This window comes from Tasmannia lanceolata, unplaced genomic scaffold, assembly GCF_043159265.1.
Source record: "Tasmannia lanceolata isolate RefF3 unplaced genomic scaffold, GAP_Taslan_0.1 ptg000002l, whole genome shotgun sequence".
NCBI classification, from domain to species: Eukaryota; Viridiplantae; Streptophyta; class Magnoliopsida; order Canellales; family Winteraceae; genus Tasmannia; species Tasmannia lanceolata.
Genome location: NW_027518679.1, coordinates 51,435,183 through 51,452,533, shown reverse-complemented (window position 1 = coordinate 51,452,533; position 17,351 = coordinate 51,435,183). Strand labels below are relative to the sequence as shown.

General features: G+C 37.1%; 1 protein-coding gene across 1 annotated transcript; it reads left to right on the top strand.

The window, feature by feature from the left end:
• The first annotated feature begins 6,086 nt into the window (after positions 1–6,086).
• On the top strand, positions 6,087–14,854 carry LOC143886657 (putative trehalose-phosphate phosphatase F). The gene is made up of 14 exons (XM_077390716.1): positions 6,087–6,213; positions 6,303–6,379; positions 11,336–11,456; positions 11,599–12,080; positions 12,225–12,365; positions 12,469–12,540; positions 12,624–12,752; positions 13,545–13,601; positions 13,684–13,785; positions 13,879–13,956; positions 14,058–14,127; positions 14,217–14,287; positions 14,375–14,467; positions 14,552–14,854. The coding sequence occupies exons 4-14, from the start codon at positions 11,781–11,783 to the stop codon at positions 14,609–14,611; spliced, it is 1,173 nt and encodes a 390-aa protein (XP_077246831.1). The 5' UTR covers positions 6,087–6,213; positions 6,303–6,379; positions 11,336–11,456; positions 11,599–11,780; the 3' UTR covers positions 14,612–14,854.
• The last annotated feature ends 2,497 nt before the right edge of the window (positions 14,855–17,351 follow it).

The following is a 17,351-nucleotide window of genomic DNA, read 5'->3' as shown; positions in this document are numbered from 1 at the left end:
GAATGCATTTCAATCTTATATCTTATCCTCGTGGGGTATTATTGTATTCGATAACCTTATCCGTTTCTTTTATATCTAATTGAAAGCTGTTCGGTCACATGGCTGCTGATGCTACCATTTTCCATCCACAATATGTTTCTATTTTTTTATTTTTTTGAATGATTCCATCCACAATAAGTTAAATTAATCTCTTTTACTTGCCTTAAGCAGTGATAGCTTAAGATTCTGAAAATTAGTGATTGTGATTGAGTATTGATTATGTAATAGTCAGTTCTCATATTAAGGCTCTGTTCATTTTGAATTTTGAGAATTGATTATTGGACTCAAATTTAACACTATCTTGAGCACAAAAATCATTTTTGGAATCAAGTTCAATTCTGAAGATTCAAAGCGAACTTGGCTTAAATTGTTTTGGGATGAGTGCTGTTTGTTTGACACCATTTCATAATCGATTTTGGAGTCTTCATAATTGATTACGCATTTAGCTCCCCCCCCCCCCCCGGGGTGCATGTTTTTGTTTATTAAGAGTAATTGTTGCATATATAAATTTCTATTTTTACATGTAGAGTGTTTGTATTGTTAAAAAAGCAGCTAGTCTTAAGAAATCTTGCAGACCCACACAAGTAACTCTCTTTTTCAACCCCTCTTTCACACTCTCTATTCTCTTTCAATTGCCCATTTTTTTTCTCAATCTCTTTTCTCCTTCTCTTTCGCTCACCCACTTTTTCTCAATCTCTCTTCTTTTGCACTTTTTTTTTTTTTTTTTTTGAATGGTAATAGATATATTAATGAAAATGAGGACCGAGATGGTCATTACAAGCGGAAAAATACAAAGAATAAAAAACATAGAGCCATCCACAAAAAATCAAGGAGGTAATGAATCAAACAATTCTAGCGCTTCCATATCCAACCCCCTTGCTTCCATATCCACCCCCCTTCCAGCTAGGCTCTCAGCGACAGCATTTGCAGATCTCTTGACATGGTAAAATTCCATAGATGAAGGCCCAACCAATCTTGAATTTCGTCAAAATAGCGATCAAATCTCCAAGGATGATGAAGAGAGCCACTAAACCACTAGAACACCCCCAATTCCACTTCCTCCCTCTCTTTCATGTGACAGAGATACAGCCAAAATCCCACGACTTGCTTCATTTCAAATTACTAAAATGCTATTTCAATTCAACCCAACTCAGTGACTTCCTTTACCCTGTTTGTTTTGGATTTTGAGAACGGCTTGTGAGTCCAAAATCGATTATTGGACTCGAATATATTTGTAATTTTTTAGTCCAATAATTGGCAGGAATGCTGAAAAAAATACCAACTGTGAGAAACCGTCATAATTATATATAAAACAAACAGAAACACTGTCTATAGCAACGGATCTTTACCGTCACTACAATGACAAACTTAGCAACGGTTAAAAGGCGACATAAAATTATCCATTGAAAAGCAGGGGTAAGGCTGCGTACATCTAGCCCTCCCCAAACCTCGCAATGGCGGGAGCCTCGTGCACTGGGCCACCCTTTATATGCTGGTTTATGCTGGTTTTTCTTCAAGCGATTATCCGTTGCTGTATGCCGTTTTTCTTGTAGTGGAACATAGTAAATACCAAGATGGTCTAAATAGGTTCCATACCGAAAAACAAAACACACTCAATGCTCACAATATGAAAAATCAAAGTTACCCACATGTCCAAGGAGATTCAGGAGAAACTCTTGTTGTCTTTCTTCTCTTCTCTATGTTGAGATCTTCTTAGGTTTCACTGACCTATGTCTCTCTCCTTGTTTAAACTAGGAAACAAAAGACCAATCTCACATTATAAAAAATTTTCTTCCACCTGTAAGAGAACAAGACACCTATCTCTAAAACAAACATTATTACTAAATTCATATGTGAATCAGGTGCCTCTTTGGATGCCACCCATCTCTGTTTCATATAAAATTATCTTTAAGTCAACCTTATTTGCAAATTGTAAGTTAGTGCCTCTCTGGAAACCATTAAAAATAAATTGTATGTTGTCTCTGTGCAATAAAACAGGTTGCACCCAATCTACTTGTATGAAAATTTGTTCTCTCTTGTGGTGGGCTCCATTTTTCGATATTTACAATAAAAATATTTCCCTTAAAAATAAGGGACTTGCTAGGGACCATCACAGAATATTTCATGGAATGGCTATTGCATGAGAGTACGTGCAGCCCCATAGGCTCATTTTTCAACATATTTTGTCTTATTCATCTATTTTATATGAGGTGGCTGCACTCTCATGCAACAGCCCTTCCGTGAAATGCCTTCTGCGATGGTCCCTAGCAAATCCCTAAAAATAATATCTCATCTGTAGTTTCTGTTGCCCTTGTTTAGAGAAATTTATAATACGTGAGTCCTCTCTCTCTCTCTCACCTCCCTCCCTCTCTATCTCTGCCGGAAAGGAAAGCCATATTTTCAGACTTAACCCCATGAACTTCCGTTCTAAGGTGCAAAGCAGCCAGATAAATAGGAAAGAGTTTGTCTCATTATCAAAAACGTAAGTGCAAATATTAGGAAGCTTTATTTATTTCGACACGTCAGTAGTGTAAAATATTCACACGCCATGGAAGAAATATCATTTTTTTTTATGGGTATAAGAAATATCATTTGACCAAAGTAAAACTGTGCGGTCAAGGGGCGGGGGAAAGGGAAAAAATTGATCGTCTTATCATTTGGAAGCGATTATTCACCCACTTTTCTTCCCTTAGTATTAATGAATTCTGACGACCTCTTACCCGAGAAGAGGGTAGCCAAACGGCATTGCCCTTTATATATCACTAGGGAAAATGAAAGTGCGTTGCACGTGGGACCCAAATATCAATTCAAATAGTGCAAAATGAAGTGGCAATCTGATATTGGAGTTGCTTAAAAGGAACAACTACCTAGGATATATTTATATAATAGGGAAAACAATATTACTTTACCTTTTACCGAAATTTTTATCTGAAACCGAAACGTCCACATTTCCAAGACGATCGAAACTTAAATTGAAATTTAAAATCTTGTTCTATAGCATGGTTTGAAATTTCAACTGAAATCCAAATCCGGTCAACCCTAATGGAATGAAATTTCTAACGAAATTTCGTTTTGCCTATAAATTTTATTCCGAAATTTATCCGAATTTTCAAAATTTCGATCGAAATTTCATTTCCCCCTGAAATCCTGTTCTAAAATTTAAGGAATATCCAAAAAAAATATGGATTTTATCCCTTATCTAATATTATCCTGAAATTTCTGCCAAAATTACTGAAATTATGACCGAGTTAAAGTATATTTTAAATTGATTTTTATGGATTTCGCTTGAAATCCGACTAAATCAATAAACGACTATTTTTCTCGTATAGAATTTTGACCCAAATTTGGGATAATATTAATTATTAATATTATTTAATATTATCCTAGCTTTCCAATCGATCTAGGCTGATCTAGCGTTCAAAGATTTTCATAATTGTTGTTCCTCTTGAGATGCCAGGAATCTGTCAATATTCTGCAAGAGCCGTAATATAAAGTAGTTGTTTAGTCATTGTCATATGTCTTTACTTCTTCTTAGTATATTTTTTTTCGTAATTGTCATAAAGAGGTACCCAGTGTTGGTACTTTTCGTATGTACAGTAGTTAGATACAGTAGTTAGATTAGATAAGATTCATAACTTTTCAGTTTTCGTTCGAGGACTTTTACTTCGTCAGAAAGTAAAAACCGAGATGTGCCAGCTAGGATGGGCCCACGTGGACCCACGTGAAGTACGTTGTGGCCCAAGAAAAGCAGGGTGGTCACTTTTCAGCCACCAGAAATGACTTCTCACGTGACTTCGACGCTAAACGCGTGCCACGTGGATCCACGTAATTGCCACTGTTCACAATTTTTAATTAGTAAAAACAGCCTCCTCCACCGACGGGTGCCGGTTGTAGGAAAGCAACCTGAGCTGTTGATACGTCCTCCCTTACGTGGCGGACCCACAATTAGTCGTCTTCCACGTGGCCCACGTCACTACCACTTTGGTCACGCTAGGAGTAATGCCACGTGTACGATACCGGCAGTTGGTGGTGGTGGGTCCCAGTGATGAGGAGGAGACACTGAAAAGGTCGAAGAAACAAACGCGGCTTCCCAAGCCCCCGAAACGCCTTTTTTTGGAGCGGTTTTCGTTTTGGGAAAATAAATTTAAAAAATCGAGATGTCTCTTTTTTGTCCGACATTTTATTTTAGTTGTTTTTGCAAAATAAGCCTTCCTACTTATTTTTATTTGCATCAAGACTCTTCTAGTTGGACAATTTGCAAAGGGAAATGTTACCAGCACTGCCGTATTTTGATGAGGGCACTCCTCACTTTATTCAAAGTATGGTATGGCCCCTACCATAGGATGATCCAAACCGTCCATTAGATGGGCCATAACCTAAATAGGTTGTGCCCCAAAAATCATCTCCATAGATTTATCCTAACCCTCTGATCTGAATGTTAGAGGGTTTATCCTAATCCTCTATAGATCGGAGGGTTAGGATCAACCTATGGAGATGATTTTTGGGGCACAACATACTTAGGTTGTGGCCCATCTAATGGACGGTTTGGATCATCCTATGGAGCGGGCCATACCGTACTTTTAATAAAGTGAGGAGTGCTCTCATCAAAATACTGTAGTGCTGATAACATTTCCCTTTGCGAATAGAGCTATCACAATTGAGGGGATTTTGCAAATAAGGTCATGCCAAAATGTGTGTATATCTAAAAAGACAAAAATTACTTCATAAAATGTCCAAAATGTGGATGCCACCAACTCAACTCAAACTCATGCATTGTGTGGGGCCCACAATTTTACAGCATGATGGAGTAAGTCTCACGATACACACCCGAGCCCATGTATAGGGAGCGGCCCATCATTTTACATCTCATGTTTTTAATGGGATGGGCTCATTTTCTTACACCTTACATAGCATGGGCCATTATTGCTAGTAGGGCTGAAACTCAGGTCGGGCGGGTCGGGTTTTGGAGAACCCAACCCTACCCGAGAAATATCTCGGGTCGGGTTGGGTTTTTTCACGTTGACGCAGTTTTTTAAGGAAAACTCTTGTTTGGCAAGGCAACTCAACTCATAAAAGCAGAAATTACACTCACATTACACTTGAATCAAACAATGATGTAATTACACTCACATTACACTTGAATCAAACAATGTTGTAATCAAACAATGTTGTAATTACAATCAAACAATGCTGAATCAAACACTTGAATCAACTCAACTCATAAAAGCAGAAACTACACTCACATATTATAACAGTGGGTGCGTGGGTTTTCACTTTTAACTTTTACCTAACAATAGAAAAAAAGTACATACTATAACTTATGTAACTTGGGTCGGGTCGGGTCGGGCCCCTTCAAACCTGGCTCAACCCGAGATTCATGTGGGCTTTTGGATGCTCAACCTGGCTCGACTCGAAACCCATGAAACCTGAACCCAACCCAGGCTATTTTCGGGTCGGGTAAAACCTGGCTCGAGTTGCAGCCCTAATTGCTAGTATACATAGAAATGATATTACCACACACTTGATTCAAAACTTATCATTTGCCGTCATGTGTATTTTGGCCTTTTTTTTTTTTTTTTTTTGTCTTTTCACATCTATGGAAGGACATTTTGGTCTTTTTATGTGTAAAAATATAATCTATTTTGGGTATTTTGGTCACAAATTAATGGCACGAACTGATTTGCACAATTCATTTGATTGTGACGAACTCTATTTGCAAATTGTCAAACTAGAGTACTCTTTTTTGCAAATAAAGCATAGTTGAAGACTTCTTTTACAAAAATACCCTTTATTTTAGTAGGAATGCTAAACGCCAATGCGCGCTCTTGTAAAATCTCGGCCGCAAGACGGCTGGCTAAAATACTTCCAACTGCATTTTCTGTAAGTTATAAATACGGTTGGGTTACGTGGATCCAATAGGACGTCCTTTCGGCTGCGTTTTTGCAAAGGAGCACTTTAGTTTAACACTCATTTTTATTTAATTATATACATTTGTTTTTTGTATTTTCCAGGAGTGTTTCCCGCTTCAACAACCGAGTTACCTTGTTTAGCACGTCTCCTCATTGACACAAACGCTATAAATACCCAATCTCTGATTCCTCATGTCCCTTCTTCTTCTACGAGAGATTTCTAGGGTTTCTCTTTTTAGGGTTTCCAATAGCCATTTGTTTAAAGGTTTGATCTACTCGCTTTCTTCTTCATTTAATTCATCCTTTTCTTCTTCTCTATGTAATGCATAACGTATATCCTCGTCTTGATTCTAGGGTTTTGATTTTCTATCTGCATTCGATCTGTCTCGATCTGCTTAAGAAGGATTTTGTGTTTTGGATTCTTGAATCAGGTACGATATGATCGGTGTCTTTCTTTCATTTTAGGTTTTTAAGTTTTGTACGCATTGCTTTTGGATTTAATACAAGAAACGTTGAATAGAAGTGCGTATCGTCATCGTATCTCTCTTATTACGCTTTTCTTTCGATTTTCTATATTTTTTGTACGGTTGATTGCTGTTTTTTTTTTGTTTGATTAGTATTGTTCTCGATCTTCTATTTTGTTTTTCTGTTGAGATACGCGTCCTTTTTTCCAATGTTAGGGTTTGGTGTAGAGGAGGAAAATCAATGTTTTTTTTTGTTTGATTAGTATTGTTCTCGATCTTCTATTTTGTTTTTCTGTAGAGATACGCGTCCTTTTTTCGAATGTTAGGGTTTGGTGTGAAGGAAGAAAATCAGGTATTGGATTGTTGTGGTTGTAGATTTTTGTTCGATTTTATAGAGAGAGGTGAATATTATTTGGATTCGACGACATTAGATGTTTATTTTATCTTTTTTTTTTCCCTGGGCTGGATCTTGAGATTGCGACTGGTCATAAATTACCGATATTGTATTTACAGTATGTTAATGGTGTTTAAGTTTTCGTGGTCTAGAGAAAATGGTGCCGACATATTAGGTCCCTATTCTTTTCACCCTCTGATTTTAACCTGGATTAAAGCTGATGTGAATGCCGTATTGATTGTCTTGTTTGATTTCTTGTTATTGTAGATGTTTTGTCGATTACTAGAGAATAAAGAAGTTCAACTGCGGGTCATAATCGGTTACTTTTTCCACATCATAGGGGAAAAAGTGGCCTGGAAAATCCGGGATTCAGCATAGAACTATTAAACCATGCTAATAAAGTTATAATTTCTCTACCTAATAATACAGAAGTTTTGTTGGGTTTTTTTTTTTTTTAATGTTATTGTTGTTGGTAGTGTTTGGATTTGGGTATGGGCCCACATTATTTGGATGATCCAAAGCGTTCATTTGATGGGCCCTGACATAGATAGGGTGTGCCCAAAAAATCAGCTCCATCGGATCATCCTAATCCTTCAATCTGTGGATGAACCGTCAACTGAGGGGGCCTACTTTATACAAATTGAAACTACAGGGGGGTGTATTTGTCATGTTTTAAATTATAGGGGTAGAAGTGGATGTGTCAGAAACTAGAGGGGGTGTAAATGTAATTTTCCCCTTTTTTTTTAATGTTATTGTTGTTCATCTCAAATGCATAATGTTTATTATTTATAATATAGTTTTTAAACTCATTTTCAAAAACATAGTTCTAAAACTCCCCCAACTCAACCTACTTTTACCTCGGCTGCGTTCCACATTTTGTCTTACAAAGTCAATAAAAACTCCTTGGACTCTCCTAAGTTTTGACCGAGTCAACTTGAGGATTCAGCCGAATTGACTGAGTACACGACCGCGTCGAGCTGAGTCGGCTAGGATTTTCTTAGGCCGTTTTGACCCACATCTGCGTTTTGAAACACTTATTTTTAATCTTTTCTTCCTTTTATTTTCACGGGCAATAGAAGGGTTTAATATATTTACCTATGGAAAAGGGTTTGCAAATATTTATGTCCCTTTGCTAAAAAGGTTCCTTTAAGAAGAATTCTAGTTTTATTGTTTCTAGAAAGAAAAGTATCATTTTTAATCATTTGTATTTTTTTGGACCTTGACTTATTTCTTTCTTTCTAAGGCTTGTTAAAAATAGGGTTTATGAGGTATGGCTGATAGTATAATAGTTTGCATTTAATTTTATTGTGACCGATGGCAGGATTTTTAATAATATAATAGGCAATTAATTTTACTCCGTGAAAAATCCAATCTAGTTGGAACAACATCATTGATAGGTCAATACAAATAAGAAAAATGGTTGGATTATTTCCATTAACCTATTCTCTCTGACTTTTTTACAACATCAACATCATTTGAATCAAATTTTTGTGTTTATATGATTACTTTCATTAATCTGTTGCTGTAAATAGTTTGAATGAGTCTAAGTTGTTTTCTGGTTGTACTTCGATGTTGAGATATCTAGGAGTCAAAGTAGATTTGGCAAAAACTAGTTTATTGAGAATTTTGCCGAACCACTTATTTATGCTAGCGAGGGGGTTGGGTTGTTGACTTGACTTGCTCTCTATTTGACTCGTCAGTCCAAGTCTTCTAGGTCAATTGTACCTATTCATGACAACCAATAAAATAATATTAACTTCAATTATTTCATATTTTTGCATATTAGATGGTATAGGGGTCGTCCTATGCTTTTACCTAGGTATCATAATGTGTTTCTGGGTTTTATTTCTTGTTCAGGAGTTTTAAATGAGACAAGCCTGTGCAATATAGATGGTAAGCGTGGATCGGTGGAACCTATGTTGCATGCTCCCTCTGCCGAATCCGCGTCGACACGCGAATTGGACATGGATTCACGTGGGATACACCTGGATTTTAGTCGTAGCCATGTCCTGCACGAATCCTATTTTTTCTGGCGAATCTGACATGCCTTTGTCTCTTTTAGAATGCAAATCCTGTATATTTCCCCTTTAGATTTGTTGTCTTCTTAAATTCTTCTTCTTTTTTTAAAAGCACAGCCCGTCCTCTTCTAATAAAACCCTAGTGCCTCGACCGTCCATCCTAGAACATCGGTCCCCTTCTCCCTTCCACTCTCTCAATAAAAATCCTAATGCCTCATTTTCTCTCTCTCTCTCTCTCTATATATATATATATATATATATATATATATATATATATATGAGGAAAGTGTTGGTGAGCTTATGGTGAGCTTAAGCGCCCCAATCACATGGGTCCCACATTTTCTGTGGTGATCCAAACCATTCATTTGCAAGGCCCTATCATAGATAGGGTGTGTACCAAAAACCAGCTCCATAGGATCATCCTAACCCCTCCATTTCTGGAGGACAAAAGTGGGCAGATTTGTGGACAAATAATGTCTGTCCATTTTGACCTCCACAAATGGATGGGTTAGGATGATCCTATGGAGCTGATTTTTGGTACACACCCCATCTATGTTAGGGCCTTTCAAATAAATGCTTTGGATCATCCTAACTAAGTAGGCCCCAATGTGATTGGGTGCTTAAGCTCACCATAAGTTTTCCTTATATATATATATATATATATATATATATATATATATATATATATATAGTGTTCCTGCGCAGCTGCTTAGATAGCTTATCTGAGGAGCTGCTTCAAAAACTCATGTGGCCCACATTTTTGGGGTGATCCAAAGCATTCATTTGAAAGGCCCTTCCATGGATAGGGTGTGTACCAAAAATCAGCCCTATAGGATCATCCTAACACAATCAAGGGTAGAGGGGAAAATGGACAAACACTATTTCTAACTATTTTTCCCTCCACAGATGGCAGGGTTAGGATGATCCTAAATGGCTCATTTTTTGTACACACCCTATCCATGGAAGGGCCTTCCAAATGAATGCGTTGGATCACCCAAAAAATGTGGGGCCACATGAGTTTTTGAAGCAGCTGCTCAGACAAGCTATCTGAGCAGCTGCACAGGAACACTTTTCATATATATATATATATATATATATATATATATATGAGAAAACGGTTCCTACACATATGTGTAGATAAGTTATCTACACACTAGCTTAAAATACAGTGGGGGCCACATTATTTGGGTGATCCAAACCATTCATTTTTAAGGCCCTCACATAGATAGGGTGTCCACAAAAAATCAGATCCATAGGATCATCCGTGCGAATACAACACTAGCTTATCTACACACTAGCTTAAAATACAGTGGGGGCCACATTATTTGGGTGATCCAAACCATTCATTTTTAAGGCCCTCACATAGATAGGGTTGTCCACAAAAAATCAGATCCATAAGATCATCCGTGCGAATCCATATAAATTATACAATTAAAATTTTAAATTAATATTATTTTTTATTTAATTTAAATAATAATTACCCAATCCTCGACTCCTACTTTTTGGGGTTTGTCGAATACAGCACCTCAAATCCGTGCGAATCTGAATCCATGCAACACAGGGTGGAACTGATTGCGAAATGGATTCCCATATATGATTATGTTCAGCGCTTCCATTTTGAAGTTGTTAGTGACCATTTTTTGGCTTCCGTTGTCCTCAAATGTTCAGCACAGCAACCTTAGTTAAATCCATCACCAGTACACTTCCACTAGAACCATAATAAAAATATTTAATTGAAAAACTTTATTTTATTAGTAGTTATTGCTTTACATTCAAGGTAGTATAACAAGAAACTTGATGTATATTATACATGGTAATAATTTGGGCCTTTGACACATTACTAAAGGTGTCTAACACTTAATATTTTGATCTCCAAATGTTCAACAAAAGAGCGACTTTAGATTTTTGTTCCTATGTCTGCATGCGTTGATGATGTCAGGTGCCCTACATTTGATGTTTTTTCCTGCGTACAACACTTCAAACAGACCACAATCCAGGATTTCTGGTAGCACTTGGCTATATGCAAATTTACTAGCCAAAAAAAAATAAAAAATCCAAGAAATGAGTTTCCACTGTACCAATTCTAATCGGCGATGAATTGTTGACTCTGATGCATTATTCAGTGACTAGATTGTGTCAATTCCATTTTTGCGAATCTATACCTCCTCTTTGTTTAATCTGGGTAGAACTTCATTCTTCAACCAGTTACAATTTCAGTCCATTGAATTAATCCCGCATCTTGCTTTGTCCATTTAATGGACACTGTTAGTCCTTTTGACCTCTATTTGACACATTTTATGATTATACATTCCTGCAAACAGAAGGTTGCCCATGAAAAAAAATTATTCCTGATTTGGTTTGAACTGGGTTTGACTAGTTTTGAATCGTAAGGGTGAAGCTGTGTGTCCGTTCATTTTTCTTGCGATTTGTATCTGTTATATGCATCATAAGTATCTAAACTCCCTTCATCTCAATGTATAACTGATTGTCAAGCTGTTTTGTATGATGCAGAAGCTAGGAGCATCTCGCCCCAGCAGGTTACAAACTGTGTATTATTCTTTTCTTGAGGTTTTTGCTTCTTCAAATGTTCATTTTCCCGAGATAAATGCAGTATAGTTATAGAGATGAAGAGGTTTGCATTCTCAAAACTGTTTCCAGCCTAAATTTTTGTTGGATTAATTTTTGGTTTTTGTTCGAGGAAGTCTATATTTGATGTTAAAGTTCAATTTTAAGCTCCAATTTACTTTTGTTTTAACACATCTGGTGCTTCCCAGTTTTCAGGAAGCCTGCACTTGATGGGCTGCTCACACAACAGCAGTGACAAGAAAACTTTGAAGAGGTGGTTTTTCTTAGATAAAAGAGTTGGGTAAATATTTGAGTGGAAAGTGTATAAACCTTTTTGGACATATTTAAGTGGAAAGAGTGTAAACCTTAAACCTAGAAAATAATCTATCTGATGGACTTCAAGTCAAATCATGCAGCCCCTGTTCTTACTGAACCTGTGCCCATAAGCAAATCAAGACTAGGCATTCATTCTAGTCTGTTGTCTTACTCACCACCGGCGTCAGCATTCTCTTCTAGCCTTTTCGTAAATATTCCCAGGAAAAAGGGCATTCCAGGCAAACTTGATGATGTCCGTGCTGCTGGTTGGCTGGATGCCATGATGTCCTCATCACCTCCTCGTAAAAAACTAAGCAAAGAGTTCAATGTTGAGGTTGCATCTGATGAAAATGATGCTGTATATTGTTCCTGGCTGGTAAGTTTCTTAAATTGCAATCAGTGTTGATTTTCTGCTAAAAATAATAAATAAATAAAAAGCAACTAAGTTTGAAGATTTTTTGTGTTCTTCACCAGAAAACGTATGTAATCTGTTAATTTCTTATCTTTTCTGTTTATGCAGATGAATTATCCGTCAGCTTTAATATCATTTGAGAAAATAATGCATTTTGCAAAAGGCAAGCGGGTAGCATTGTTTTTGGATTATGATGGAACGCTCTCACCGATTGTAGATAATCCTGATCATGCTTTTATGTCTAATGCGGTAAGAGAATCTTGTATTAATGTAACTACACCAGTTATTTTATCAGTGCAGTAATCTTAAATGATTTTCTAATTGGGATCACAATCATTTGTAACTTGTGCAGACGCGTGCTGCTGTTCGAAATGTTGCAAAGTATTTTTCAACAGCAATAATTAGCGGAAGATGCCGCGATAAGGTATTTTTTACTATATTATTTTGGAAAGTTTTCTTCCTAAAATCTGGCTCTTAAATCTGATATCCATTTGAACCATTTCTCAGGTTTATGAGTTCGTAGGATTACCAGAACTCTATTACGCCGGTAGTCATGGTATGGACATAATGGGCCCAGTCACACACACTGTCTCTGTTGATGACCATTCAAACTGTATTAGGTCTGCTGACAAGCAGGTGAGGATAAACCATTTTTTATTGGTTCATTCGGTGTGCTTTCCAGATATGATATCCTTGAAGATATACTAGAAATATAATACAGACATGGGTAAAATTTGATATGTTCTGGTGTAACACATTCTACATAGCTATAAATCGTTACATCCAATGGATTTTTTCTTAGATTTTTTAAAAGTAGACGTGCTTTGTTCAGATGTATGTCACAAATGTCGTCCTTGGGAATTTCTCGGCAAGGGAAAATCTCAGGATATATTATTTTTTATTAATTTTTTCGGGTTTATATCTGGAAGTAAACAGTGAAAATAAAATTATTTAAAAATATATAAATATATTAAATTTAAGGAAAACATATAAAATATAAATATCGTAAAAATATCGGGATAACATCGCGATATTTTTTTATGATAAAAACAAAAATATCGCTATATTTTTTAAATCTCGGGATTTTGTCGTTTTATCAAAATCTCGCGATAAAAACGCTATATTTTGAAAATATCAGAGATATTTTTGACATAGGTTCAGATAGCTTAATAATATAAATGATATAGGACAGGATGTTTTTAAAAGTAGGCACTTTACTCTTGCCTTAAATTTACTATCCATCAGCTGGAATATTCTTTTAAATTTTCTACATTGCTGTCACTATCTTGTTAATTAACATGAAAGCATTGGTCCTTGAATTCTTTTCTTCTCGTCGAGTGTTATTTCATTAGCCTACCATTTTTTTTTTTGCATTTAACTGGGATTTCTAACCTTGTTTGAATTTTTGAATTTCTTTATGCTTTGTAGGATAAGGAGGTAAATCTCTACCAGCCTGCTAAAGAATTTTTACCTATGATCGATGAGGTTTGAAACTGTCCTTAGATCATGTACAGCAACCAGCCTTAGTTTCCCCTTTACATAAGCTCATTGTGCTCTTCTGTGACAGGTTTTTAGATCCCTTGTTGAAAATACTAAAGGAATAATCGGTGCAAAAGTTGAGAATAATAAGTTTTGTGTCTCTGTACACTACAGACTTGTAGATGAAAAGGTAAGGGTGTAGTAAGGATCCCTGCATTTTTTGTTTCACAACTATATTATCAGGCATTGTTGGTTTAATTCTGCTGTGTTGTTTATGACTCAGTATTGGACTACTATTGCACAATGTGTTAATGATATCCTAAAGGACTACCCACGGTTGCGTTTAACACATGGGCGGAAGGTAACATTTAAATTAGGTGTTACTGATCTTCTCCTCACCTTTGGGGGATTGCTAATGGCTGATGTCTTTTCATTATTTTGTATTTGCTAATCCTTGTGCAGGTTTTAGAGGTCCTACCCGTGATTAATTGGGACAAAGGGAAAGCAGTTGAATTTCTACTGAAATCACTTGGTGAGTATTAATCTCCTTTTGAGGGTGAGCACATCTGTGGTTGGCTGGTGTGACAATGATAATCTAACTTGACTGATAAAATGGCACAGGACTGAGTAATTCTGATGATGTTCTCCCCATATATGTTGGAGATGACCGCACTGATGAAGATGCATTTAAGGTATTAATTAGTTCTTATTATAATCCTTCCATGACGGCGTATATCTATTTGGAATTATTTGTCATTTTTATTGCTTATTATTTCCAGGTCTTGCGTGAAGGAAATCGAGGTTATGGCATTTTAGTATCATCTGTGCCGAAAGAAACCAATGCTTTCTACTCTCTAAGAGACCCATCTGAGGTATTTGAAATTTGATTTCTATTAAATAGAATTTTGAGTAAGTTGTTGCTTATTCTAGCATATGCTAATACCCAAAATTCCCAGGTCATGACATTTCTCAAGTCCCTAGTGAGATGGAAGAAGTCGAATGAGGCGCAGTTTTAGAAGCTTATATGTGTTTGTAACAAATAGAATGGAGGCGGTGGTGGAGCTTACATATCATACAGATTTGATTGTTCCTTATGATGCAGTGATTTCCCGTCTTCAAGCGGCTTCTCCTTAATGTAGTTTTTGGTTTTATTTTTTCCATATCTTATGGAATATTTATTCAAGCTATGGATCGGTGTAATAAGCCCATAATGTAAGCTCAATTACCTTATCAGTTATGCTCAGATAGCATTTGCCAAAGCATTGTTCCCAAGAGTCATCTAATGTGGATCTTGTTTGCTAGATCAGCACATGAGAAGAAAAAATCGACGATTAGGATTTTATGGAATCGTACTGGTGCGATGCTGAAAGGACATTCTCAAGATGACGATCATCAGATCGACGATTAGGATTCAATTATAATAAATTGAACGTCCCTCTTAGTAAAAATTGAATAGGATTGGTTCAGGTTATCTCTTTTCATCCGTAAAAACATTACTTAGAAATTTTAGAAATTTCCAAACTTTTCTAGAAATTTCGTGCAATCCTAACAGAGCCTAAGAGAAGTATAAATAGACCCCTCTTATTTTGTACGATACTCTTTTCATTCTCCTCTCATTTCACACATGGTTTAAATGAAAACTTAAGTCCCCTCTCTTTTAGCACAACTAAAATACAGGGCAGGAGGACTCTACTAAGATAGTTCTTCTTGTGTAGAATTAAGGTAGAGTAAACTCCTAATGTAACAGAGATAAGTTCCTCCTTGCGTGAAATTAAGACTCCGATCCCAACAAAACCCACCTTAGCTTATTTCATCATCGATCCATCTCGACAACACATGAACAATCCTCTTATCATTATTTGTACCTTAGGAACCTTTCACCCCATTGATCTTTGCCCCAACAACAAAAGAAACCCTGAGCAAAGCCTTACCACTCTTATGTATTTTAGCCAATATGACGACATAATCTAACACATTCTAATCCATTCATCAGAACCAGTCACGTGTAGTTTTTCATCAGCCTACTTGCAGTTGGAGGTTTTGACCAATTGAGCTCTACTTCATTTTTATTCGCTCATGTTTTTTCTTGGAAAAAAATGTGCACGCAATCATGTAACTCCTCTTTTTTCCTTAGTTTATACAATGAAACACTATCAAGGCTATCTCGTCTTGACCAGGGCCACGATACAGTGTGTACATGACACCATATTGACCGTTGATCTGATGAACGTCAGATGGAAACCCAATGGGTCTTCATCCGTGCCGACCATAAATCTTTTTGCCAAGACGTAAGCCTGCAAAAATTAATGGTTTAAAAACAGAGAAATTATATGATGAGTGGCCGGACATGCTCGTGTTGATGGTACGATAGAAACATCACCCTTGACATTTGATCCAACGGCAGCTTCTTATAAACTGGGCTGTTGTTTCCTAAACCCGGAAGGGTGTGGCTCTTTGGCGTAAAGTCATGGGTTTGCTCCCAGTGACGAGCGTTCGAATCCCCCCTTGCTTACCCGATGCACGTGGATTCCGGGTGATTGCGCGCATCCGTAGGGAAATAGTCCTACCCACGAAGGGGGTGGGGACACCCTTCGTTACAAAAAAAAAAAAAAAAAAAAAAAAAAAAAAAACTTAGAAAATGACCTGCATCCCTACGGATCAGCACTTAGGTGACCCACACCCACTGTGGGTGGGTTGGTGAACCCGCGGGTATCCCACAATTTTTTGCCAAAGAGTATTTTTTTTGGTGAATAAGGAAATTATAGACTTAGAAAAAATGACTGGAATACCCCCATTGCAAACGAACCCTTGTCCCTTTTATACTAGGTTACATTTCCTCTTAATCTAGACTGTCCATTTCTCTTTTTCATTGATCTCACGGTTCGTATGGATTGCTTCTTAGTGAAGTAACACAAAATGCCTGGAGTACCATCCAAAAGAGCGAAATCCCTTCTTTTATTTGAAAGCTACCCTTTTTGTTGCAAGTTAGGAAATGCGGCTGGTATCTACTCGAACCAAAAAAAGAAAAAGAAAAAAATGAAATACGGGCATCCGCGGGTTCACCCGACCCAACCCATGTTTTGGCAGGTTGGGTATTTTGACGGGTCACTCAAATGCCAACCCATCCCTGCAAATTTGCGGGTGGGTTGGGTCGACCCCCGGACACGGGTATAAAATCTCTTTAAGACATATTTAGGGTACTTTTTCGTGTGCTCGATCAACGGTATAGAATCATTCAATTAGAGTGGGACCAAGGGCAATGGGCTTGACTTCTGTTGACCAGTAATTTTCAAGAACCCAGTCACTTTCCTTGATGATTTGGACGATGATTTTTTCACCCCTGTAGGAGGGATGCGCCCCCTTTTCATCATGATTTTGACGTCAAAAAGTGTTAGGGGCCGTTTGGATACGCTGATTTTAGAAACCCGGATTTCCTCAAAATTGTACATGGGAGACGAGAGTAGAAAGAAACCAGCCGTCGTCTTTTGATTTCTCGCCCTTCTTTCCAGCAGCAAGAGAGCAGCAGATCACCCCATGTTTCCAGATTTTAGAAATCTCAGGATGTAGGAGAGATTTCTAAGACCTGCTGTTCTTACGTAAAATCCAAGAAACGCTGTCAGCGCAGCATGAAGCACCTTCATCATGGACTCTCTTTTACACTGTTTCCAACCTAAAACCTGGATTCTAAAATCCGCGTATCCAAAAGTAGCCCACAATTCACATTAAAGGGGGATGATTTTTGGTAATAAATAAAAA